The 24,736-nt window shown below is 44.6% G+C and overlaps 1 protein-coding gene across 5 annotated transcripts in view; it reads left to right on the top strand.

Moving 5' to 3' along the window:
- TJP1 (tight junction protein 1) overlaps positions 1-21,763 on the top strand; it is a 111,811-nt gene extending 90,048 nt beyond the window's left edge. Inside the window, exons 16-28 of one of the 5 annotated variants that reach the window (XM_065906839.1) lie at positions 1,506-1,588; positions 2,257-2,467; positions 2,770-2,870; positions 5,878-6,228; positions 6,555-6,794; positions 7,388-8,245; positions 8,371-8,468; positions 9,808-10,035; positions 12,243-12,418; positions 15,096-15,567; positions 16,787-17,004; positions 17,858-17,941; positions 20,582-21,763. In XM_065906839.1, coding sequence (XP_065762911.1) covers positions 1,506-1,588; positions 2,257-2,467; positions 2,770-2,870; positions 5,878-6,228; positions 6,555-6,794; positions 7,388-8,245; positions 8,371-8,468; positions 9,808-10,035; positions 12,243-12,418; positions 15,096-15,567; positions 16,787-17,004; positions 17,858-17,941; positions 20,582-20,676 — 3,215 coding nt within the window. In that variant the 3' untranslated portion in view covers positions 20,677-21,763. Of the gene's footprint in view, positions 1-1,505; positions 1,589-2,256; positions 2,468-2,769; positions 2,871-5,877; positions 6,229-6,554; positions 6,795-7,387; positions 8,246-8,370; positions 8,469-9,807; positions 10,036-12,242; positions 12,419-15,095; positions 15,568-16,786; positions 17,005-17,857; positions 18,002-20,581 lie in introns of all 5 variants that reach the window. The other 4 variants (XM_065906838.1, XM_065906837.1, XM_065906841.1 and 1 more) reach the window with 4 other exon arrangements.
- Positions 21,764-24,736: the final 2,973 nt, after the last annotated feature.

The raw sequence follows: 24,736 nt of genomic DNA, 5'->3' as shown, positions 1-24,736 counted from the left end.
ACTTTAAAAACATTTTTCCTAATTAGAAATACACCATTTTGTATTTGGAAAAAATTAGAAAATTAGTTTTGACATATCTCATCATCACCCTAAACTTTACCCTATTGTATTTTCCTCTACCCTCCCCACCCTTCATACTTTTAGGAGGTTTTATACTGTTTAGAAAAGCACATACTCCATTTTCCTTCTTAGTGGATAACTCATTTTTCATTTTATTATCTATTCTATAATCAATCTGGTTTGATTAGCCTTTGTTTTTATAGTTTGTTTCAAATTAATATTTTACTAACACGAGGATGCATAAATCTGTGCAATTTGCTGGGTGTAAACACTGCAGTACATAGTTATATGTGTGTGCGTGTGTGTGTATGTGTGCTGGGTTCATTAGAATTCCTGGAGACGGGTGTACTCCCTGCTGCTGCTGTAGCGCTCTGACTGCCCCTGTGGCGCCGTGAGCTCCAGGGACTGGTTTACACGAGCAGGGTGTTGCCTTTGTATTTGTGTTGTATACATTACTTTTCATTTGCTTGCTGGTGAAGCTGAATGAAGACATGTGTGTCCTGAAACTCAGAAGATGCAGACAAATGATAGTAAAATTTGAGCAATTTAGAAAATGTTCACTTCTGATTCTCTACTCAGTTTGTTAGTCTTTTCAGAAGAGATCTTTTTTGGTTGTGCTTATAGATAGCACTTTGCCTAAAGAAGTTGGTGGTTATAGATAACACCCGTCACCAAGCTTAAGTCTTTTAAATTTAGGAAGAACAAGTGTGAAGACCTACAGAGTTCTGTCTTAAGGACTGATTAATGGATTTAATTGGGTTTATTGTACAACCAGGGTCTTAGCAAAAAGGGGTTCAGATCGCTTAGTTATATACCCTCTTTGAATTGAATGAGAGTCTTTGAATTTAGAAACTGGTAGCATTTTCTCCAGCCAGAGCTCCCAGGTGGTTTCCCCATCATTGCCTGTGTCCAGCGAACTGGAAGCTAGCCCTGTCTGTCTTGTGAGAGCCTGTTCCCCTGTCCCTCAGCCTGACCTCCTCACTTCGACGTCTCTGCCTCAGAATTGCTGGAACATTTTTTAAAACATGCATCTTTAAAAACTCACATCACTTAAAACTTAAATATTTGGACCAAACATATAATTTATAATTTAACTTTCTTGACTTTAATGGAAGCAAGTTCATCAATATTAGTTTTTAAAACTAATCACACTGCATCCAGTGTTGCTCAACTGCTGGGTGGGGGCACCCCTGGAATCGTGCACCTGGGGTGAGCGCCCACCTGCCTTCTGGTGTGAAGCTCTGGTGTCACCAGGTGTTCTCAGCCGGGACAGCCCTAGAGAGGACAGGTGGCCACAGTTCTGTCACCGTGGGCCAGAGGGGACACGGGACTGCTGCTGACAACCAGCAGGTGGAGCCCACGCTGTCGTTACTGCCCAGAAGCAGAGGGCCTGGTCTCACCAGTGGAAATCTGATGTTTTGTTTCTCTCCTGACTTCCTGACTAGAAAGTGAACCTCGGGATGCAGGAACTGACCAGCGCAGCTCCGGCATTATTCGCCTCCACACGATAAAGCAGATAATAGATCAGGTACGTTCCTGAAAGTTGACCTGTTTATTTTATGCTGTGGGATAAGTCTGGGTAAATTGAAAGAGGTGGTTTTTCTCAACTTGTTACTGGCATACCATGAGAATATTAAGTCAGACATTGTAACAGTTGGTGTCAGGGACAGTAAGTAGTACTTGCCTCAGAAGACGAGCTGTTACCACCACAGAAAGGGATCCAGTGTCCTCACGTGGGCAGTCTGCAGCTGTCACAGTAGGACAGTTCAGGTTGCCCTTTGGTTCTCAAATGATAGGAATGTGTGTTAAACTTATTTTAACTCTCTGCTCGCAAGTATTGGGGCTGTCTTAAAAGTGAGCTGCCAGGAAAGGTGGTGTAAAATATAAAAATGGGAAAGAATAATCTTTCTAAATTTAATGTATTGCCTGCTATATATGGTTTTAAATATCTTTGTGCAACTAATTTATAAATTAAACATTGTGAGTAAGCAAAAAAAAAAAAAAAGTGAGCTCGTTAAGACTTTTGGGCTAGAAAGTATATAGCATTAACTTGACAGTACACCTTTTCCTGACGTGCTCCTGAGACAGTTTGGAGTTAAACATCTGTTCCTGTTGGAACATAGTCTTGGGTAGGACTTCTAAAGGTGATGGCTGTCATTACCTGTGTCTGTGTCTGCTTTCTCCTTCTGTCTTTAGGACAAACATGCCTTACTGGATGTAACGCCCAATGCAGTAGACCGTCTGAACTATGCCCAGTGGTATCCAATCGTGGTATTCCTTAACCCGGACTCTAAGCAGGGTGTGAAAACAATGCGGATGAGGTTATGTCCAGAATCTCGGAAAAGCGCCAGGAAGTTATATGAGCGGTCTCATAAACTTCGTAAAAATAATCACCATCTTTTTACAAGTACGTTAAAGGCCTTCTTTCATCTTAACAGTTTCTGTGCAGTAATATGTGGGCAAAAATGTTGTGTTGTTTAAATATTAAAACTCACATAACCTTTGCCTGTTATGCTTGCTCTTGTGTTAATGGCAGATGTTGATGGAAAGAAATGGTTTGATGCCAAAATAGACATTTCCAGGGGTGTGTCCTCAGTTATCATCTGTCAGAGAACTCAGTGGTGGAGGCTGAACTCTAAGCAGTGTTGAGTGAATTCTTATTTGGTGGCAGTTTTCTAACCAGAGAACAATGCTGTTGTCTATTTTCAGCTACAATTAACTTAAATTCAATGAATGATGGCTGGTATGGTGCATTGAAAGAAGCAATTCAACAACAACAGAACCAGTTGGTATGGGTTTCTGAGGGAAAGGTAAGAAGTTTCCTATTGTTAACCCATTTGATCACTCATATAAGAAGCCTTTGAGACACCGTTTTCTACTTGTATCAACATACTGGAGGAATCAGGGGCTTTAGTGTCTAGGTCTTCATAATTAGCATGTGGGGTTATGGAATTCATTTTGGTAGTAAAGGATTTGGAAGTTTCCTGCCCCACTGAGCTACCATCCGGCGGTGTTGTCTGTCTCAGAATTCTTGTTGTTGAAGAGCAGGGCTGAGCTCCCAACTCCACCCACCTGACCGAGAATGAGTGTGAACCTGGCTTCCTTCCTCCTCTGGAAATGGGCTCGATGAGGGTCCCCAAAGTGCTGTCCTCTGCATGTGAGATCCAGGACTTGTCTGGAGGAAAAGGCAGAGAATGGGCAGGGCCCACTGTCCTCAGACCCGGCCCTGGGGCAGCATGGACACACAGCAGCGTGGGTAGGGGGGCTGAAGGGGCTGCACTGAGGGAGTTGGCTCTGCTGCTTGCTGCAAGCATGGCCCTGAGTCCGTCCCTGAGGGATTTCTTCATCAGTACCTGTTAACTAACATCCCTGAGACACACTGGAAAAGTCAGGTTACGCAGCCCAGACTTTTGGCTTTGTATTCTGGTGTTCTGTACAGTAGCATGCACTACCTTTTGCTGTTGGCCTGTCTGGGCTTCTAGCAGTTCTTAATGGCACAGGATGTTGATTTTGTTGGGAGTTAATACTTTTCTCAGAATACACAGTTAAAGAACTTGTTGTTATAAATGTGTTTTGCCTTCAGATGAATACATTATTAGTGTGTTTCTGCTGCTAGAGAAAGTTGAGACTGTCTCTCCGATTTTGCTTCTCTATTTCCTCGTCGGCTTGTTTCTGCTGTGTTTTCCCCTGCACGCTCCCCCTTCCCTTGCCTGGCTGTGACCCCTGAGGCCAGTGCAGTGCATGCTGCATGCTCAGGACCCCTGCTTCCTACCTGGAAGACACCACCTCTGCGAGAAAAGATGTCCTAACGCTGACATCTGGAGGTGCTGTTAGCTGCTCCCACCCATAGTTACGTGTCAGTACCACTCACATGCGATCATGAGACCCCCCCGACCACTGACGTGTCAGCCGGGAACTTGACAGATAGAGGTGGAACAACTCACTGCAGCACTTCCCACGACATACTTACTAACTTATTTCCTCTGTGGCCTTGGGTGAGTATGATCACCTCCACTCCATACTAACCATCCAGGACAACACAATTTCGCTAGCAGCCTTTGTCAGCTAGACTGTTAGCACTAGCTATTACTTTATAAATGCACAAAATATACTTGCCTACCTATCTGAGAGGTTTTTTATTCCACAAATCTTAGTTTTCTGTGAGTTCTCTGATATTACTGTGTGCTTCCTTTCCTTGGATTTTAAAATGAAGGTCTAACTCCCCAACTATTTTTGTGTGTGAGGAAAATTAATAAAAATTAATTAAAATGACCTATATTAATAGGTCTCGTAAGTTATTTACAATTAGAATAATAGGTTAATGCATTTTGTAAATCAGAAAAGGTCTTACAATTTAAATCAAGTTTGACTTATGCCCCCCCTGCCACTCTAGTATTAATAGATTCTTAAACTAAGAGATTCTGTTTAGTTAAAGAGATTCTTAAACTAAACAGATTCTCTTCATTTCCACCCTGAACTCCTCTGAGTTAATTACTTCCACCTGGTTTCCAGGAAGAGTTCCTCTCTGCAGTTCTGATGGTCTTGTTTGTTCCCTACTGAACCAAGAAAAGTCATCCTGGGGCTTTCTTAACAGGAGGCATATGTCATCTCTGGCTCCAAGCGCTTGGTTCTTGCTCCTTGTGCATTTCATACCCTGCAGCAGATCAGAGAGTTCTGAGTTGCTCAACCCTAGGGCCGTAAGTACTGCCCCGACTGGCCCCTGGGTTATGGTCTTGTAGGCTCTGCAAGTGGAGATTAGAGTGGAGAGACCAGGCATGTTTTGCAGTGGGAGAGACTCTGTCCATCATCCCTGGCTTTCAAACTGCTGGTCAGGGACAGCTAGTTTTTCCCACCTAGAAGAGGCATTCAGGATCAGGCTCCTGCAGAGCCAGGATCAAGACTGGGGGCGGTGCTATTCAGGCGGCTCAGGCCTTGTCTGTCCGTGCTGGTAGAATTCTGCGTTCCACATCTTCCAGCTCTCGAGCCATACCCCACCTCTGGGTCTTCCAGGGCAGGGAGCGGCAGTTGTGTGTGGTCCAGGCAGTAGCTTCACATCAGTATGCGCTGACAGCTTGTTGTTCCCGTTCCCTCAGATGACTTGTGTGTTCTCTCTCACTGGCTCAGGAGACACTCGGTGGAGCCTGGAGCCGACTCAGCTCTTAATCCTGTGAGATGTTCCTGCATCTCCCGCTGCCTGCCGGCCCCCCCCCCCCCCCCCCACTAGACACTGACTGCATCTTTGCAGAGTTATGTTTTAACAGCAGTTCCTAGTGAGGCTGCCCGCACTTAGCTGATGCTTTTCCATTGTGTTTTATAAAAGCTCTAGGGCCAAATACCAACTTTTAAAAAGTAGTGTTTCTTCATATATACATAAGGTCTTGAACTGTGGCATTTATCTCCTAGTTAGTCTCATGCGCGATGTTCTGTTAGTCGATGTGTCTTTGTTTCTGTGAGCTTGGCCTGGCCACATCCCCCTCTTCACCCTGCTCTGGGCTGACAGGCTAGCAAGTGACTAGGTTCCACGAACCAGAGGAAGGCCAGGGCTCCTCTGCTGTCTTCTGGGGCTGGACATCAGGGTCCGGTGTTGTCACGGCCAGCCAGCCGACCTCACTCATCCAGGCCCTTCAGATATCCGAGGGTGCTCTGTGTGTCCGCAATGTGTGCTTGTGAAGTCTTCTTGACCTTTTCAGCAGAAGCCTCTAGACATAGCTGTGATTTCTCCGAGGACGAGTATCCTTTTCAGTCCCCTTGTGAAATAAAGGCCATCTCTTACAAAACTACTGAATAAAATTTTTAATTTACTTTTATTTGACCCAGGCGGATGGTGCTACAAGTGATGACCTTGATTTGCATGATGATCGTCTGTCCTACCTGTCAGCCCCAGGTAGTGAATATTCAATGTATAGCACGGACAGTAGACACACTTCTGACTATGAAGACACAGATACAGAAGGCGGGGCCTACACTGATCAAGAACTAGATGAGACCCTAAATGATGAGGTGGGGACTCCCCCGGAGTCTGCCATTACCCGGTCCTCTGAGCCTGTCAGAGAGGACTCCTCTGGAATGCATCCTGACCACCAGGCATATCCTCCCTACTCACCACAAGCGCAGCCACAGCCAGGCCATAGAATAGACTCCCCTGGATTTAAAACAGCCTCTCAACAGGTAAGCAGCAGCATCAATGTTCTGCAGGTGGAGGTACTTTATCAAAGTCTAGGATGTGGTGACTGACTGAAAGAATGTGGTGTCCTTTCTCCAGGTTAAGATTTAATCTCTAATTTCAATTTGAGAATACCAAGGACTTAATTCTAAACTTTGTGTGTTTAGAATCTCACACAGCAGTATACTGAAATTTAAAAATTCAGGACATGAGGTCACAGTTTTTTTACTCAGCACACTTAAAATGTATGTTTATCAACCACTATAAATGGAAGTGGGGAGTTAGCAGTGAACAGAAGCATTATATTTAAAATATTTTAAACACTTCACAGAAAGCAGAAGCCTCATCTCCAGGCCCTTACCTTTCGCCTGAAACAAACCCGGCAGCATCAGCCTCTGCTGTTAATCCTCACGTAGACTTAACTAATGTCAGACTGGAGGAGCCGAGCCCAGCTCCCCCCTCCTCTGACTCACCACACGCCGACTCTTTACGAGCTTCAGGCACTGAGGCCGCTCACGTGCAGCTCAGAGGTCCAGAGCCGTCCCTGTCGTCGCATGTGGGCCCAGCAAAGGTACCTGTGCCACGGGGGCTGCCCTCACCCGCTGCTCCCCGTCAGCCTGCCACATGAGCACGTCTGCTTTCCCTCGAGTGTCCTCTGCTTTTACTGTGGGCTCAACACCATGTTCTCAAATCACTATGAGTCATCTGGTTCTGCAGTCTGCATGGCTTCCAGTGGTGCCTGATTCTTTAAATAGGCCTTTTAATTGGGATTGGTACCTAATACTTTTATAGGTTTTTTTAATGTTTGGCTTTTAGAATCTTACAAAATTTCTTAATATATCATTTCAGATCCATTGTAAACTACTTTATGTTTTCTAAACTATTATGTCCATAAATTTTCTTTATGATTTATTTTCAGTGTCCCAATCAAGTGGAATCAACAGCTGAATGCATTAATTTTCTACTAAACTTCATTTAGTGTCGATACATGCTGAAACATAAAAGCCCCTACTTGCATTATAAATTTTGAGCTTTCACTTAAACTTGCTTTCTCCACTAATCTCTTTCTGTCCTGGTAATAAAGGGTAGAACATGTCGTTTCTGTCTCTTACTAGACTAGGATTTGAAGCCAGCCTGTGTCCTTACGCGTAGCTGTTTACACAGGTGTATAGGAAGGACCCTTACCCCGAGGAGACAATGAGACAGAACCATGTCTTGAAGCAGCCGGCTGCGGCTCACCCTGGGCAGAGGCCAGACAAGGAGCAAGGCCTGAGCTACGAGCCGCAGCCTGCGTACACAGAGCGACAGGCCGGCAGGGAGTTGGAGCAGCCCGCATACAGATATGATGCCTCTAGCTACCCGGAGCAGTTTGCTCGGAACTATGACCACCGTCTGCGCTATGACGACCGCCTCCTCGCCTACGAGGATCAGTGGCCCTACTACGACGACAAGCAGCCCTACCAGCCCCGGCCTCTTGATGGTCAGCCTCCCGCGGAGCCCACAGAACGAGGGTATTTCCCGCGTTTTGAGGAGCCAGTGCCCCTGTCCTATGAAGGCCGAGCGCACTACGACCCACTGCCCAGGACCTCCACCTTGCGGCACGAAGAGCCGCCTGCCCCCGCCCCTGGGTACGACGTGCATGGAAGGTACCGGCCTGACGCGCAGCCCTACTCCACCGCTGGCCCCAAGGCGCCCCCTGAGCCCAAGCCGTACTTGGACCAGTACCCTCGGAGTTACGAGCCAGTGCCTGCCCAGGGCTTCCCCTCCAGGGCAGGCCCGGGCCACTACGAGCCTCTTCACAGCTCCGTGCTCACTCCGCCACTTGGCCCCTCGTCCCAGCACAAGCCCGAACTCCCGCCCACAGGCACCAAACCCCTGCCTCCACCCCCAGCTCCTGCCGAGGAGGAGGAAGACCCAGCCATGAAGCCACAATCCGTGCTCACCAGAGTGAAGATGTTTGAGAACAAGAGGTCTGCTTCCATGGAGAACAGGAAGGACGAGAGCCATTCCACTAGTTTCAAGGTAAATATGTGATCACTGTTTCCCTGCCTTGTGTGCAGAACACAGTGATGAGTGTGCAACACGCCTAAGTGACACCCGTTTTCTCTCGATCTCTGCCTAAGGATGTGTGTCTTCTTTCTCTGCAGCCTCCAGAAGTCATGTCGAAACCGACAGGTGCTCCTGTCCCAGGTCCGAAAGCCCCTGCTCCGAGTCAGCTCAGTGAACACGACAGAGCAGCACATAGGTGGGTGCTCTGCAGCCTCAGGGATGGGGAACAAGCCCCAGCTGGGGAGGGGTGGGGAGGTAGGGGGTTTGCTGGTCTTCACTTAAAATCTGCCATGTCCCCACTAAAACAGTGGTCCTAGAAAGACAGATAACTTCATTTTATCTTCTGCAGTACATCTTTGTTATCCTTTCCATAAACAAATCTGAAAACAATTTTCTAGCAAATTTCTAACATATGCTAATATACAATTTTAGACCCCTAACTTCTGAAAGATGCTTTTAGTTTAACAGTACTGTTGGCACACAGGCTGTTTTTAGCGACAAGAAAACAGATAGCTGTGAACTAAATTTCATCTTTTTCTTTTTTTTTTTTTAAATTTTTGGCTGTACTGTGTGGCATGTGGGATCTTAGTTCCCTGAGGAGGGACAGAGTCCATGCCTGCTGCAGTGGAACTCTTTGAGTCGTAACCACTGCACCCCGGGAAGCCCAAACATAATCTGTTAGTGAGCATGTAGCCTGTGACACGTGCCTGCCTTGGCCAGGAGCACGGTCAGCACCAGGATGACTGGTGGAATGAGGCTTCGGGGGACCTGCTGTGCATGCTCCTCACTGTGGCTGCCCCTGCTGTTGCTGAGTGATGGGCTGCGTTTCAACAGCTCTCTGGCATAATGTTTGATTCACTTTTGTGCTTGTAATAAAGAGGGAACTACTGTCTAATTTGTACATTTTCTTCTGGTTTTCCTGATGCCTAGTGCTAGTCATGCAAATATAAACTACTATGGTGTCTCCTTTAGCTGGGATCATTAGCAGATAAGCTCTTCTACACGGAGTAAATGTGTAATAACTGAAAGCTTAGCCTTCCTTCTTGGTGTGAAACCTTGTTTATCTGTTTTTGATGCTGAGTTCCTGAATTACTCAGCAGGGCCTAAGTAACAATACCTCACTTTGCTAATAGTTGACTTCCTTTGCCATGTCCTTCCCTCATCATTGTCTAGTTCCTTCCTTACCTGAGGATCGTCTATTGATCCTGGCGTCAAGGTCTTAAATTCTCAGTCGTTCTGACAATGGTGCACGTGCTGGAGCTCCCCACTGTCTACCTTCCCTTCTGTCTTTTCTCTGATAAGCTGCTTCTAACCAGGTGGTTGTCAAGCTCAGTAGACAGGTTGTGTTTCTCCTAACGTGTGTGTGTGATAGTGTGACATGTGTGGATGTGGGGCCCAAGTTTCGACCTTGATGGCTGCCCCGCTCAGCTAGGTCATGAGTAGTCAGGGTATCAATGGAAGGTCAGAGGTACGTATTCTGTTCTCCTTGTCAAGTTAACATCTCAAAAGTTGTTCCATTTATCATTCATTGTCAGGATCCCCGAACCACAGAGGCCTCACATGAAGCCACCTGAAGACATCGTTCGGGCAAATCACTATGACCCTGAGGAGGATGAGGAGTACTACCGGAAGCAGCTCTCCTACTTCGATCGGAGAAGCTTTGAAGCCAAGCCTCCCGCCCATGTCCCCGCTAGCCACCTCTCCGAGCCCACCAGGCCAGCTCACCCCCAATCTCAGTCACAGTTTGCTGGTTACTCTTCCAAGTGAGTCACTTCACTTCAGACGTTAAATTTTCAAAGTTAAGATGAAACAAAGGATCACTTGCATCAAGTGGAGTCAGTCACACAAAGTTCAGTGTGTTCTGAAGGGAAATGTTAGCTGTGTCATACTTACTTGATTTCTGTGGGTGCTAAGCAGTTCAGCATGTATGCTATCCAGCCTGGGGTATGTAGCTTTGTTCTTAGACCCTGGCGTCATCTGTGTGAGGTTCTTATATTAGAAAAGATGTTAAATGTCAAATGAGTTCTAAGAGTCCAACTGCTTTGACAAAGGTAAGAGGGTGAGCATTTAAGAGACTGACCTTGAAGTCCCTCCTTCCCATGTGGCACACTCAGTGCTGCTTCTCATCATTCTTCTTGGTTTTTGTTCTTAAAATATAAAAGCAGGCTATGCTAGGGAGTGACATTGAGAGAAGATACTGAAGAGTTGTTTGGTTTTTTCCCAAGGCAAGAACAAACTTGCCTTCTATCATTATTTCAGCTTGAGGGGACTTAGTGACTTCTAGTCCAGTTGTCAACGTGGGGTGCTGTGAAGGGAGCAGCATGGGGACTGAGCTCCGAAGTCCTGCCCATCATCTTCCTGTTCCGTGCTGCACCCTTCTGTTTGCTTGTCTACTGGGCCTCTAGTTGCTTTTCTTTTTTGTGGATTTTGCTGGGTTACAAACTACGAGCTCACCTGTGCCCCTGTGGGGTTCCTATGTTGTGTGTGGTCTGGTTCTGCCTCTGGTTGAGTCCTGACTGGTGGCAAACTTGGTTCTGAGAATGGAGTGTAATCCCACGCAGGCACAGGTGGGCCCATACCTGAGCAGAACAGACTCACAATAATGAAGACAGACGTGGATGTGTTACAAGGAAGTGGTTTACACAGTGGTGGTAAGCAAGTCCTAAGTCAGCAGGAAAGGGAAATTTGGAGCCATGTCTGAGCTCAGGTTGTTAATGTCCTTTTAAAAAGCTTCCATCTAGATAGTCTTTTGGGACACCTGCAGTAGTGGTGTTCGGTTCAGTAACTAGGACTATTAACTACTAGGACTGGTTCAGTGTAGCCAAGTTGAGACATTAACATAACATGAGGCAGAAAAATAGTTCTGTTTGTGGCAAACTTAGATTGACAGTTTTCTTTGACTTTGCTCTTGTGCTGGCTTTGCTGTCACCTAAATTTCTTGGCTCTTAGACTGGCTCTGACTGCTGGTCCAGGAGCATCCATGTAAGACACTAGTGTGAGCTATGCCACGCGGGCCCGTTGCAGGGCACACGTGGCAGACTTCCCGTCATCCTAAGGGTGTAGTTTTTTGAGGTGACCATGTGACTGGACTGCAACCAGAAACTGTGAACATTCCAAGTTCTGTGCTACTGTGTGTGTGCGTAAAGCAGGTGCAGCGGGACTCTGCAGTGCTCAGATGGCCCCACTGCAATTCTGGGTCCTGTTGTAAAGATTCTTCTTTGTGAATTTAACGTGTTCCCATATGAACAGTTGGCAATCTGGAAAAAAAGCAGCATACATAGCACAGTTTGGTTTAAATGAGTCTTAAAATCAAGCAATGTTTGCTCCTCTAGGAATTGCTAAACAGAGAATGGATCTGGTAAATCAAGGGCAGATTTAAAGTCCACAGTGTCCGTGTTACTGAACACAGCAGAGTCCTGTCCCTTAAACGCTGGTTTTGGCTGCTTTGGGGCAGAGTTTGAAGAGCTGTGACAGAAACTGTGTGGCCCAAGAAACTGAAACATTTCCTGCCCAGCCATTAGCAAAAACGCCTGCTAACTCCTGCCTCATCCTCTGGTGCCCAGCTAGTGCTTTAGACGCAAAAGCAGATGGGAGTCTAAGGAGGATTTAAGCCAATAAATGTTTCTTCAAAATACTGCCAAGACTTTGTTCAACTTACCAACCATTAAAATTTTTTGTGAACAACCATCTTCAATATTATGAGTGTACCCGAAATTTCATCTGCCTTTTGGCGCCATCTTCTGGATGTCTTACTAATATTCTTATTGTATCTGTAGTGTCTTCACATCTCTGGTGCTGATGACGGCTTAACTTAGTTTGTGTATTTTGGTTGAGTACCCATACTCGTGGGGGATAAATTATGAAATTCTCAATTGAAAGCAAACAACTTAGGGATGCCTAGAAGAATGGGAAGTTCTTTGGTAATGTGCATCCATCTTCAAGGTGTTGATGTGTCCTCACTTTTTCACAGGGGGAAGGCTGCTGAGGCTGAAGCTGTGGAGAGGTCGTTCGGGGAGAAGCGCTATGACCCGCTGCAGGCGACGCCCCCTGCTCCGCCGCTGCCCACTCAATACAGCCAGGGTGCTCACCCCAGCCCCAACACAGCTCTCGGCCTCCAGGCACACACCAAGGGGCCGCACGGTGAAGGTAGATGGCTCAGGAGTGGGCAGACGGCGGTTACAGTCAGACTTACAAGGCTACAGTTAGCCTCATACTTTCTAAGTAAAAGTGGGTACATGTAAGACAGACATACTTGAAACCTATGGGCTTAGGACAGTGAAAAATAAGGATTTTGTTAAAAGTACATCTTTTTCATGACTGTTGCCTTTTAGCCAGATAGATTTTATTCTGCCTAACACAGCTCAATTTCTGTCCGTGGAACTTTACCAGTATGTCCAAAACTAAATGAAGGGTGGTTTATAAAAATCATGGTGACATCCCTCCTCACACAAGGTGTCTTAGCAGGGCCATCTTGGGGATGTCCCTGCGTGTCTGCCTGTGTCTTGTCCTCCACACCTGCGATCAGTAAACTGTCTCCCTCACCCATGCTGACCCTCGCCCAAGGCACCTCCCCCCCCCCCCCCCTTCCTGCTTCCTTCAGCTTTCTCCTGCGTCTCAGCAAGTGCACTTCTTCTGAGCCATCATGCCGTCATCTTTCCAGCCCATAGCCCAGACACCCTGGGAGGGCCTGTAGCCCCACCCCCACCCCTTCTGGTGCCTTCACAGGACACACACAGCTCGCATCTCCTGCTCACATCCCACTGCTGCAGATGGTGCTGCTCTGTAGTCAGAGGAGTCCACTCCCAGGGCTGTGATTTGATGTTACCGTATGCTAGGATTTTCTTTACACACTGTCATGTCTACAGACAAAGTTTAACTTTTTACTCTCCAAATCTTATGCCTTTTTGTTTTGTTTTTTTGCTGGGTTTTTTTTTTTTTTTTTTTTTTGCCTCTCTGCAATGTCTAGGACGTGCAGTGCAGTGTGAATAGAAGTGATAGTAGCATATCTCTTTTCCTTCAGCTCCCACTTTGGGAGAGCAGATGGGCAGTGTGTGACTTGTCTGGGTGCCCTTCATTACGTTTAGAATGTCCCTTCTAGTTTGCTGGTAACATTCTATCAACTGACTTTATGTGCAGTTGTCCTTGGTATCCGCAGGACACCCCCACTTTGCGTGCACACTGAATGAAATCCATGGATGCACAAGTCCCTTGGTGTGGGACTGGTGCAATACAGCGCCCACCCCCGCTTGGGCTGCACATCCGAGGCTACAGAAGGCCAAATGCAGGATCCTCCTGTAGAGGATCCTATGATTTATTTCCTTTATTCTGTTCTGTGATAAGTTATATTACTATGCTCACAAGAAATTGGGGTTTATAATTTTCTTGTCCTTGTCTGGTTTTGGTATCAAAGTTGTGCTGGTCTCTTGAGAGCTGGGAGAGGTTTCCTCTTACTCTCATTCTTGGAAAAGTGTGTCACAACACTGATATTAATTATTTCATAGAATGCAGTTGGTGTTATTTTACACTGCCACCAGCTGTACAGAAGGTTCCTGACTTAACGACGCTTTCACTTTACTGCAGTGCAAAAGCAAAACACACGCAGTAGAAACTACTTTAAATTTCAGTCTTTTCCCAGGTTAGTGAGTAGTACAATCCCTTGTGATGCTGAGCAACGGCAGTGAGCAGAGCCCCAGTCAGACGCCCCATCACAGGGGTGAACAACTGACACCCTTACAGCTGTCCTGCACCCAGACAGCCAGTTTGTTTTTTACTCTCAGGACATTATTCAGTAAATCACATGAGATACTCACCATGTTGCTGTGACACTCCGAGAGGATTTGAAGAAGATCTGTACATGGAAACTCTTGTTAGTGCACATCTTTGCTCTGGGACTTGGTACCACCACACTGTCAATATTTCACAAATTCAGAGGATGTGTAATCGTATTGTTTTGGTTTTTAATTTTCCTAATTAATAGTGATGTTGCTATGATTACTGGTTTAGTCTGGTTTTCATTTGTATTTTTGCCTGTTCAGTTTTTTGCCTGTTTTCCTATTGGTTGATTCCTGCTTATGAACACACAGGGTTTTTTCTCCTAATTTTTATCAATTATGCATGTTATAAGTAGCCTCTCCCAATCTGACTTTTCTTTTTTGACTTTAATTATGGTGAGTTTTGTAGTGCTGATTTAACCTAGACACATTTGTCATTCTGCTTCTGATTTGTTATGGACACTGGAGCGGGGTTCCTCCGACGCCAGTCTCCGGAGGCACAGCCCCAGCTCCAGGTACACCAGCGCTGTCCCAGCTATCACACCATGCTTTCTCCTGCTCCCTCAGGATCACACACGGCCACCAGGGTCATGTGGTCCTCAGACTGGCAAGCAGCCCCAGGCACTGACTCGACGCCAGGACCAGTTACAGTGGGAGAGACAACCAGGTCGTGGTGTTGAAGCTTGTTTCAGGAAGGAAAGGCATTTTGGTTTCTATTTTCTGTTGGATGAAAAATGTTTCAAGATTTATTCCTAGAGACCAAGTTTAGAATCACAGATACCATAGTCTCCACAGAACATTACTTGTTGATACTTTGATGAGCAAATCGTTCATTCAGGTGGATTTATGCTTGGCCTGTTGTAACATCTTTTCCATCTCGCCAACCATTATAGTCAGTGAGAGATGGATTTCTAATTCTGTTTTTATTCACGCCATTGAATATACTTTTTACTTTTTCTTATTGAAGTATAGTTGACTTTATATAGTCAGTATTTTTACAGATTAAATTTTTTTCAGAAGTTTTTGAAATACTTCTCTGCATGTTTTTTTAGGTAATGCTATGTCGTTGGATTTTCAGAACTCATTAGTGTCCAAACCGGATCCACCTCCATCTCAGAATAAGCCAGCAGCTTACAGACCAGCCCCCCGAGAGGATGCCGTCCAGTCTGCCTTCTACCCCCAAAAGAGTTTCCCAGAGAAAGCTCCAGCTAATGGGGTCGAACAGATACAGAAAACGGTCACGCCAGCATACAATCGATTCACACCAAAACCATACACAAGCTCTGCACGGCCATTCGAACGCAAGTTTGAAAGTCCTAAATTCAACCACAATCTCCTGCCAAATGAAACCACACACAAACCTGACCTGTCCTCCAAAGCTCCTGCTTCTCCAAAAACCCTCCTGAAGTCTGCACAGCCTCCTGAGTTTGACAGTGGTGTGGAGACCTTCTCTGTCCACACAGACAACAAGCTGAAATACCAAGTAAACAGTATTAGCACAGGGCCGAGAGCAGTGCCCGTGAGGTAAGAGTCTTGTCTTTGCCCGGCCTGGTGATCGGCCTCATGTGAGTCAGGTGTAGTTGGGGTACTTGCCTGATGATCTCAGCTCAGACTTGATGGTGAGTGTCGCCATGCCAAATGCTGGAACCACTGCCATAGCAGGGATTCTGCAGAGATGATGTTAGTGCTGTCCGGAAGCCGCTGCTCATGTGGTTCAGCCATCCTCACTCACTGTCCCTGCTGTGTAAAAAACCAGGTTGAGGGACACTGCAGCTCATTCAGCATGACATGGCCCCTGTCTGACCTCTGACCTCCAGCTGGGGAGGCACATTTGGAGTGTGTCTCAGAAAGAGTTTGTTTCCTTACCCACTGTTCATTTGCAGCAATGGTAAAAAGACGCTTTGTTAACAGTTGTGGTCAGATTGTGAGCAGATGAGAAGAAGCCTGCCTGCCTGGGGCCGGCTCCCTGAACCCCTCCCTTGTCTGCACTGTGACAACCTCCCTCAGCTGCTGATACAGAGGGACAGTCAGGGCTGCCTGCAGGCTGCCCCTGGAGCAGAGGGACAGTCAGGGTCCTGAGGGAGCAGGCCCACCCCTGCCTCTGGCCGCGTAGGAGTGAGGCTGCAGGCCCTCACACTTAGCTTCATTTTATCCACCTATCTTACTGCTCACCTTTAGTCCTGGCTCAGAACCTAACTCTGGGAGATTCCCAAAGTCCCCACTTTTGAAGGAGAATTGGTACCACATCCTCTCTGCCTTGTGTGACCACGCAAACGGGCTGGCCCCTCTCCAAGTGTCTTCCTGCACCAGGGTCCTCATGACTTCATGGAGCTGGATGTCTGTGCTCTGGGTGGGAAGGGAAATGTGTGCACACCAGAAGTCCGCAGTGGAGAGAGAGGAGGGCCAGTGAGTATATATTCTGTCATGTCTAAGATGCCACTGTTGCCATACATATCACTAAGAAGGAAAAAACAAGCTATCAAAGCATGATGTGCCATCAGTTTTAAACACCAGCTTCATGGACGTAAGATGTTGGGTGAGCAGTGTATCAGGCTGTGTGTGTTCTGGTTGCAAAATTTGTCTGGGAGGTGTATGCTTAGTTACCCCAGTGAGTAGGATCTGTCACTGAAACTTCACTTACTAAAGTAACTTGATGATGTGGAGAAATATGCTCGATTAGCACAGCCATGGGAGCTTCTCTGTGTCACTAGCAATGTACTTCATTGGTTGTTTCTGAACTCAGTCCCTCAGCCGTGGAGGAGGATGAAGATGAAGACGGTCATACAGTGGTGGCTACTGCCCGTGGCGTGTTCAACAGCAATGGTGGGGTGCTGAGCTCCATTGAGACTGGTGTCAGCATCATCATCCCCCAGGGAGCCATTCCCGAGGGGGTGGAACAGGAGATCTACTTCAAGGTCTGCCGCGACAACAGCATCCTGCCGCCTTTGGACAAAGAGAAGGGTGGGTGCGCACCTCAAGCAGCCTGCATGCTCTTGCAGGCATATCTGACTGCCGTCAGGTTCCTTCTGCTGGGGAGGGGCCTGCCAGCCAGTCCTGGCTGCCCTTCCCCAGATTCATCTGTGAGTCCCTTACCCTTGGCAGCTCTAGAGATGGATTAGGTAACAGGTAACACCCACTCCAGAGGCCTCGCTCAGAGCACCTGCCTGCTGGTGCAGGTAAAGCTGTTGGTTCAGCCCTCGTCACCCCCAGACCCCACACAGGGAGGCTGCATCCCCAGTGGCTGCCGCAGCTTCTGCCTTAATTTTTTCACAGTCTTCCTGGGTCAGTCAGGATGACACAAGAATGAACCGTGTTACAACTCTAGTATTTTAGCATTGTTTGCTTGTTTCCTTAAATAGATCATTTTCACTCACTTAACTCTGTAGCAAATACAACATTAAAAACATAAGGTACAAGTGACCTCCGTAAAACATTTACGTGTCTCTCATACCATCAGGACCCTGCGGCAACCAGCAGCGTGCTGCTCTTCAGCACCTGACCTGGCTGCTTTAACTGAGATGGGCTAGATGTTCCAGAGATGTAGTAAATTGCTCACTTTTTGAAATAATGTTTTGGATATATTAGGTTATATAAAATACTAAAATTGACATCACCTGTTTCTTTTTACTTTGTAACGTGGCTACGGGGAAATGTTAAATTACATCTGGAGTCTGTTACATTTCTCTTGGTCAGTGCCACTCAGAGAACTAACCCCCTTTTGGCTTTAAGGCCTGTGGTTAGGAGAAGGGTGAGAAGACTGTGTCCAGAAGGAGGTGGCTGTCTAACCTCTTCTCCCTGCTCTCCCCTCCCCCAGGTGAGACCCTGCTGAGCCCCCTAGTGATGTGTGGGCCCCATGGCCTCAAGTTCCTGAAGCCCGTGGAGCTGCGCCTACCACACTGTGCGTCCATGACTCCTGACGGTTGGTCTTTTGCTCTAAAATCATCCGACTCCTCGTCGGGTACGCTGTCTTCTCTCTGTCCTTTGGGGCTTTGGGTGCTGTCGTTGATTGAGCCTGGGCTGATGGCGCTACCCACACTGATCATGAGCCAATCGCCCTCCATTCCTCTGGCCTTGTAGGCATCACCAGTGTTTTGTTGTGGAGTTTCCTTGTGCTGCATCTGTCATAAATGAGAAGGGCAAGGTGGGGAAGCCTCTGCCTCTTAACATGGATGGTTTGGCCAAAAGTGGACAGTTTCATGATGGTCAACAAAATTATCTGTCAAAATTTCTAAGATGTGGTGGGAGAATTGATACTGTCCTGCATACATAGGGATTTTCACCTTCTTATAAAAAGGACATAATTTATGTAATAACTTGTTTTTGGTTACTATTGTTTTTGGTTACTATTCTTTAATTTCTCAATGTACAAAGTGTATATATATTACTTTGTAGAGTGTGTGTTTGTATACACATACACTAGAGAAACTTGAAAGATAAAAGACCTTCCACTGTGATCATACTTGGCCATGGTTTTTCCATGTAAAACCCTAAATACTTCTGTAATACGCTATCTTAAAATGGCTTTTTGCTGTCAAGATCATGAATTTCAAGGCTTCCATTGCATTTTCACATTTCTCACTTCCTTGGGTGACTAAGTCAGTTAGAACTTTCTATAGTTTTGGTATAGATCATTTTACAATTTAAAAGTCCTTCTGAATTTAGATAAATCAGATGATCCATTATGCACTTTTAATTTGGTACAGTATGAGTAAAAGTTTTATGGTGTAAAGAGCATATTTTAATACTCTCTAACATAAAATACTATATATATTCACAAGTTTCCCATTTTCTGGGAAAAGTTAATTTTTACATAGTAAATATTAAAGCTGTTTCTTCAGGGCCTCCACCGAGAACACTGTATTAGCCTAGTTTGAGATAGTGAATTGACATTAATAATAAACTTACACTTAAATTGTATATCCTGCAAGTCAGGTCTCAGTATGGGCTGTGACTGTCCTTGAATCCAAAAAACGTTGAGAGGCCTAACTGTAAGTGAAAATCAGTATGCTTCAAATAGTTCTCCTTGTGCCATAAAACACGTTATTTTTTTTAGATTGAAACAACTTTTTCCTGTGTTAAATTTGAATACTTACACCTGGAAGAGAAATGTGCTTCCGTGTAATTGTGTGTGACTTTGGAATGCTTTTCTGCTATAAATTTCTTTTTTAAAAAGTTAAGGGTAGATTTTGATAGCTACTGACTTAATCCAAGAAAAACGAGCATACTGAAAAGAATTTTCAACCTAAAGATAATTACAACAACTCTGAGGAAAACCTTATCTCAGTGCCTGAACAATTTGTTGTCTGCAGTATTACATAAAACCTACATGTATCTTTGAATTGAACTCCTCTGAACTCATGTGATTCATGACATTGCTGAGGTAATGGACAGCCTACTGTCTGAAGGTTCTTTGGGGTGTTTGAGAGTCTCCCTGTCTTCTAGATGCCAGCTGGGACCTCAAAATTGCCTCTGGACACCATCCCCTGGGTGTACAACTGCCCTTGGTGAATAACTGTTGCTATGCAGGCAGCAACTTTGACAGTGACTTACTGTAGGCTTCCCTGGTGGTTTAGACTAAAGAATCTGCCTGCAATGTAAGAGACACAAGTTCGATCCCTGCATCAGGAAGATCCCCTGGAGAAGGGAATGGCAACCCACTCCAGTATTTTTGCCTAGAGAATCCCATAGACAGTGGGGTACAGTTCATGGGGTCACAAGTTGTGTTGGACACAACTTGATTAACACCAACACTACCATGGACACAGGAGACAACAGGCTATCCCAAGCCTTCATGCTGAGTCCACTGCCAGGGCTGCTTAGCTGCAACTGTGAGTGTCAAGTCACCTGATTAAGGGCCCAGGCCTGGCTTCAGTCTCACACAGCTCACTGACTTGGAAGCTTCATGATGATTTTTCTGTACAGCCAGAGCGGGCTGAGAATCTCTGGCCCAATCTCACTTTTTTTATTTTGGGTAGAGGGAAAGAGAGGGTCTTTTGGTGGGGTGTGTGGAGGGGGGTGGGGGTGTTCCCTGTGGGATCTAGTTCTCTGACCAGGGATGGAATCCATACTTCTTGCAGTAAGAGCAGAGTCTCAACCACTTGGACCACCCCAGAATTCCCAGAGAGTCTTTAAGAACCAAATTGAGGATTTCATTTGGTGTGTCAAGTGTGAGAAATGTGTTCTTATACTCAGCTCAAATGGAGTGATCATACAATTAGTCCAGACTTTTGAAAGTGAAAGAAGAGTACTTTTAATGAGTGTTTGGACTTGGACAAACTGGAATTGTCCCAGGCATATAATCACCCTGACTTGTATTTATTTTTTAAAAGGCATGAACTTAACGAACAGAAATCTGCAACAGCTTTTGGGTCATTCAGTTCCACTGGGTCTGCAATGAAATAAAAAGCACTAAGAGCTTTGGTGCAAGTGTGGTATGCTAAAAGAATAGAGGGAAATTGTGTCTAAATGTTTTATTTGCCCCATGATTGCAAGTAATTTAAGAACCAGAAATGACGTGGACTTTTTTTTTCTCTTGTAGGTGATCCTAAAACCTGGCAAAACAAGTGTCTTCCTGGAGATCCAAATTATCTTGTTGGAGCAAACTGTGTTTCTGTCCTTATTGACCACTTTTAATCCTTAAAATACACGAACTTGATTAAATAATGTGAAACTGGGTTAAACTTACTAAATCTAAATGGAACCACTCTATCAAGTAGTACCTTTTCCTGGAGTTGATCCTGCAGTGTGTTAGTCTTACGCGCTGTGTTTGGATGGGGGAGGCTGAGTGTGCGTGCCTGCAAACATGCTGCCCACTGCCCATTTGGGGCTGGTGTGGGCTGGAGGCTTAGAGATGCGATGCTTTGTAATGACTTTTGTACTTTTATATGGTCACTGCTTAACTTAACATTGATTTCCGTTAAAATACCAGCCAGTAAACGGGGTGCATTTGAGTTCTAGTCTTTCCAAAGTACACTGTTTCAGACTTTACTATGGCCCTGGCCTGCACACACATTTATTTTATTATGCATGAAGTAATATGCACACATTTTAAAAATGCACCTCGAATATATAACCAGTGTAGTGGATTTAACAGAAATGTACAGCAAGGGGAATTTGTGGTGTGTTGGTGGGGGGGGGGGGCGGGGTGCGGGTCAAGTGAAGACAATGACTTACTGTATACGAAAACTCACTTTTCTTAGGGAAGGACACCAAAGCATGAGACTGGTTCCGTGGCCTCTTCTGGATCCATAAATTAACCATATCACCACAGACATACTGACCAGCAGGAATGCCTTACCCTCATGTTTTTAATTGTTAGCTCATTCTGTCTGTGTATCACTAAGTTTTATGGCTTTGTGCGCATCTAGATACTGTATCATGAAAAAGATGGAGTAAATTGTGGATTTGGTGGTTTCAGAAATGTGTGGTCACCCAGAAGAAAATAATGGTGTGATTTTGGGTGATTTTTTTATTTTTGGCAAGAGGCAGTGGTTGTTTTTCTCTTGGCAATGCATTTGATAAATTTTGACGTTTTAAGGATGCTTGTACATAATGCGTGCATACCACTTTTGTTCTTGGTTTGTAAATTAACTTTTATAAACTTTACCTTTTTTATACATAAACAAAACCAAGTTTCTTAAGGCTACCTTTGTATTCTCTCCTGTACCTCTTGAGCCTTGAACTTTGACTTCTGCAGCAATAAAGCAGCATTTCTATGACACACACAAGGTCATTTTTTAAGAAAAAAGAATGCACAGAGTTGTTACATTTTTAAGTGCTGCATTCAGAAGACACAGTTATTCAGAATTCTCTAGTTTGAATAAATTCTTGCAAAGTATCCCTACTGTAATTTGTGATACGATGCTGTGCCCTAAAGTGTATTTTTTTACTAATAGACAATTTATTATGGCACATCAGCACGATTTCTGTTTAGATAATACACCACTACATTCTGTTAATCATTAGGTGTGACTGGATTTCTTTTACAGTTATTAAAAACTCTCAAATTTCTAAATCTGCAGAATAAAACTTTTTAAAATAAGGTACTTGTTTGGTCTGTTTGCCCACTGTTTCTAGTGTCCTGCAACTTCACAACCTAGTGTAAAATCCTGTAGACTGACCGTCATCACCTGCTGCCGTGTTGGGCCTTGTTTGGGTGGGGGTGGGGGTGGGTGGAGGGAATTCCCTGCAGCCTGGCAGAGGACAAGTCTACATGGGTGTTTATTCATATTCCTGAGGGCCAACTGGTATGTAATTTGTCTCCTTCCTTACAGTTTCCCAAAAACATAACATGGACATTTTCTGATGATGCTATATTTTGGGGGAGATAAAGTAAATTAAGGTATAGTTTGCATCTGTAATTACTTTTGTGCCAGTACCATACTGTCTTGATTACTATAGCTTTGTAGTACAGTATCAAGTCAGGAGCCCGATTTCCTTCAGCTCTCATTTTCCTTCTCAAGATTGCTTTGGCTATTTGGGGTCTTCTGTGTTTCCATACAAATTGTAAAATTTTCTGTTCTAGTTCTGTGAAAAATGCCATTGGTAATTTGATAGGAATAGCATTGAATCTGTAGATTGCTTTGGGTGGTATACACATTTGTCTTTAACTTCTTTCATCAGTGTCTTTTAAAAGTTTTCTGCATACAGGTCTTTGGCCTCCTTTTGTTTTTTCAGTTGCTCAGTGGTATCCGACTCTTTGTGACCCCATGTAGATTTATTCCTGGGTATTATGTTCTTTTTGTTGCAGTGGTAAATGAGATGCTTTCCTTATTTCTCTTCCTTTTCTTTTGTTGTTTGTATATAGGAATGGTACTGATACAAAAGCAAATACAGACAGACTGAACAGTGCAGAAAGCCCAGAGATAAACCCATGCACCTATGGTCATCTATGTATGATACCTCCTATAGTAATGAAAATAAAAATAAACAAGTGGGACCTAATTAAACACAGCTTTTGCACAGCCAAAGGAAACTATAAACAAGGTGAAAAGACAACCCTCAGAATGGGAGAAAATAGCAAATCAAATAACTGACAAAGGACTAATCTCTAAAATATACAAAGCAGCTTATGCAACTCAGTATCAGAAAAATAACCCAGTCAAGAAGTGGGCAAAAGACCTAAACAAAGAAGACATACAGATGGCTAATAAACAATGAGCAATATTGAGCATCTTCTCATGTATTAGATGCACATCAAAACTGTAGTGAAGTATATCAGCTCACACCAGTCAGAACAGCCATCATCAAAAAATCTACAAATGCTGGAGAGAATGGAGAAAAGAGAGCCCTCTTGCAACCTTCAGGGGAATGCAAACTGATAACAGCCACTGTGGAGATTCCTTAAAAAAAACTAGGGATAAAACTACCATATGGACAGCACAATCCCACAACTGGGCACTTACCCCTGAGGAAAACCGTAACTGAAAAAGCTGTATGTACCCCAAGGTTCACTGCAGCACTATTTTCAATAGCCAGGACAGGGAAGCAACCTGGATGTCCATCAACAAATGAATGCATAAAGAGATTGCGGTACATATACATATTATGGAATATTCTAAAAAAGAATCAAGTTGGGTTATTTGTAGAGATGTGGATGGACCTAGAGTCTGTCATACAGAGTGAAGTAAGAGGAAAATATATTAACGTTTATATGTGCAATTTTAAAAAATTGGTTCCAATGAACCTATTTGAAAGAAAAGAATGGACATATGGACATGGTGGAAGGAGAGGGTGGGACAAGTTGGGAGATTAGTATTGACACATATACACTACTGTGTGTAAAAGAGCTAGCTAGTGAGAATGCTGGATAGCACAGGGAGCTCAGCTTGGTGCTCTGTGATGACCTAGAGGGGGTGGGTGGGAGGGAGGTCCAAGAGGAAGGGGATGTATGTATATATAGAGCTAATCCACTTCATTGTACAGCAGAAACTAGCAAAATAAAGCAATTATATTCCAACACAAAAGAGCACCACACACAAAAAAAAAAGAATGAAGAAATGAGGACAGGATAAAAGACCTCTGGGACAACATTAAGCAAAGCAACATTCATACTACAGGGGTTCAGAAAGAAGAAAGAAAAAGAGCTGGAGAAAATACATGAAGAGATGCTAACTGAAAACTTCCCTAACATGGAAAAAGAAATACTCAAGTCCAGGTAGTGCAGAGTCCCATACTGAATGAATCCAAGGAGGAACATGCCATGACACATATTAATCAAACTGACAGAAAAACAAAGCATTAAAAGCAAGAAAAGAAAGACAAATACATAAAGAATCCCTATAAGGTTGTCAGCTGATTTTTCAGCGGCAATTGCAGACCAGGAGTATGTGGCACATTATATTTAAAGTCATGAAAAAACTTACAACCAAGAATACCCAGCAAGGCACTCAAATGAAAAGCTTTATGGACAAGCAAAAGCTAAGAGAATTCAGCAGCATCAAATCAGCTTTATAACAAATGCTATCAGAACTTGTCGAGGTGGAAAAGAAAACCCGTAACTATAAACTAGAAAATTACAAATGGGAAAGCTCACTGATAAATGCAATCAAATAATAAATGTAGGAAGTCATCTATACACAAATATGGTATCAAAACCAGCAAGAAGAAAAGTAAGAGTAAAAATGTAAGAAAAGTAGAGTAAGAAAAGTAAAGTAAAAATGCAGGATGTTGGAAACACATTGGAAATAAAGAG

The sequence above is a fragment of the Muntiacus reevesi genome, chromosome 15 (assembly GCF_963930625.1).
Source record: "Muntiacus reevesi chromosome 15, mMunRee1.1, whole genome shotgun sequence".
Lineage (NCBI taxonomy): Eukaryota > Metazoa > Chordata > Mammalia > Artiodactyla > Cervidae > Muntiacus > Muntiacus reevesi.
The sequence above is the reverse complement of the archived record's forward strand: the minus strand, read 5'-3'. Positions and strand labels throughout refer to the sequence as shown.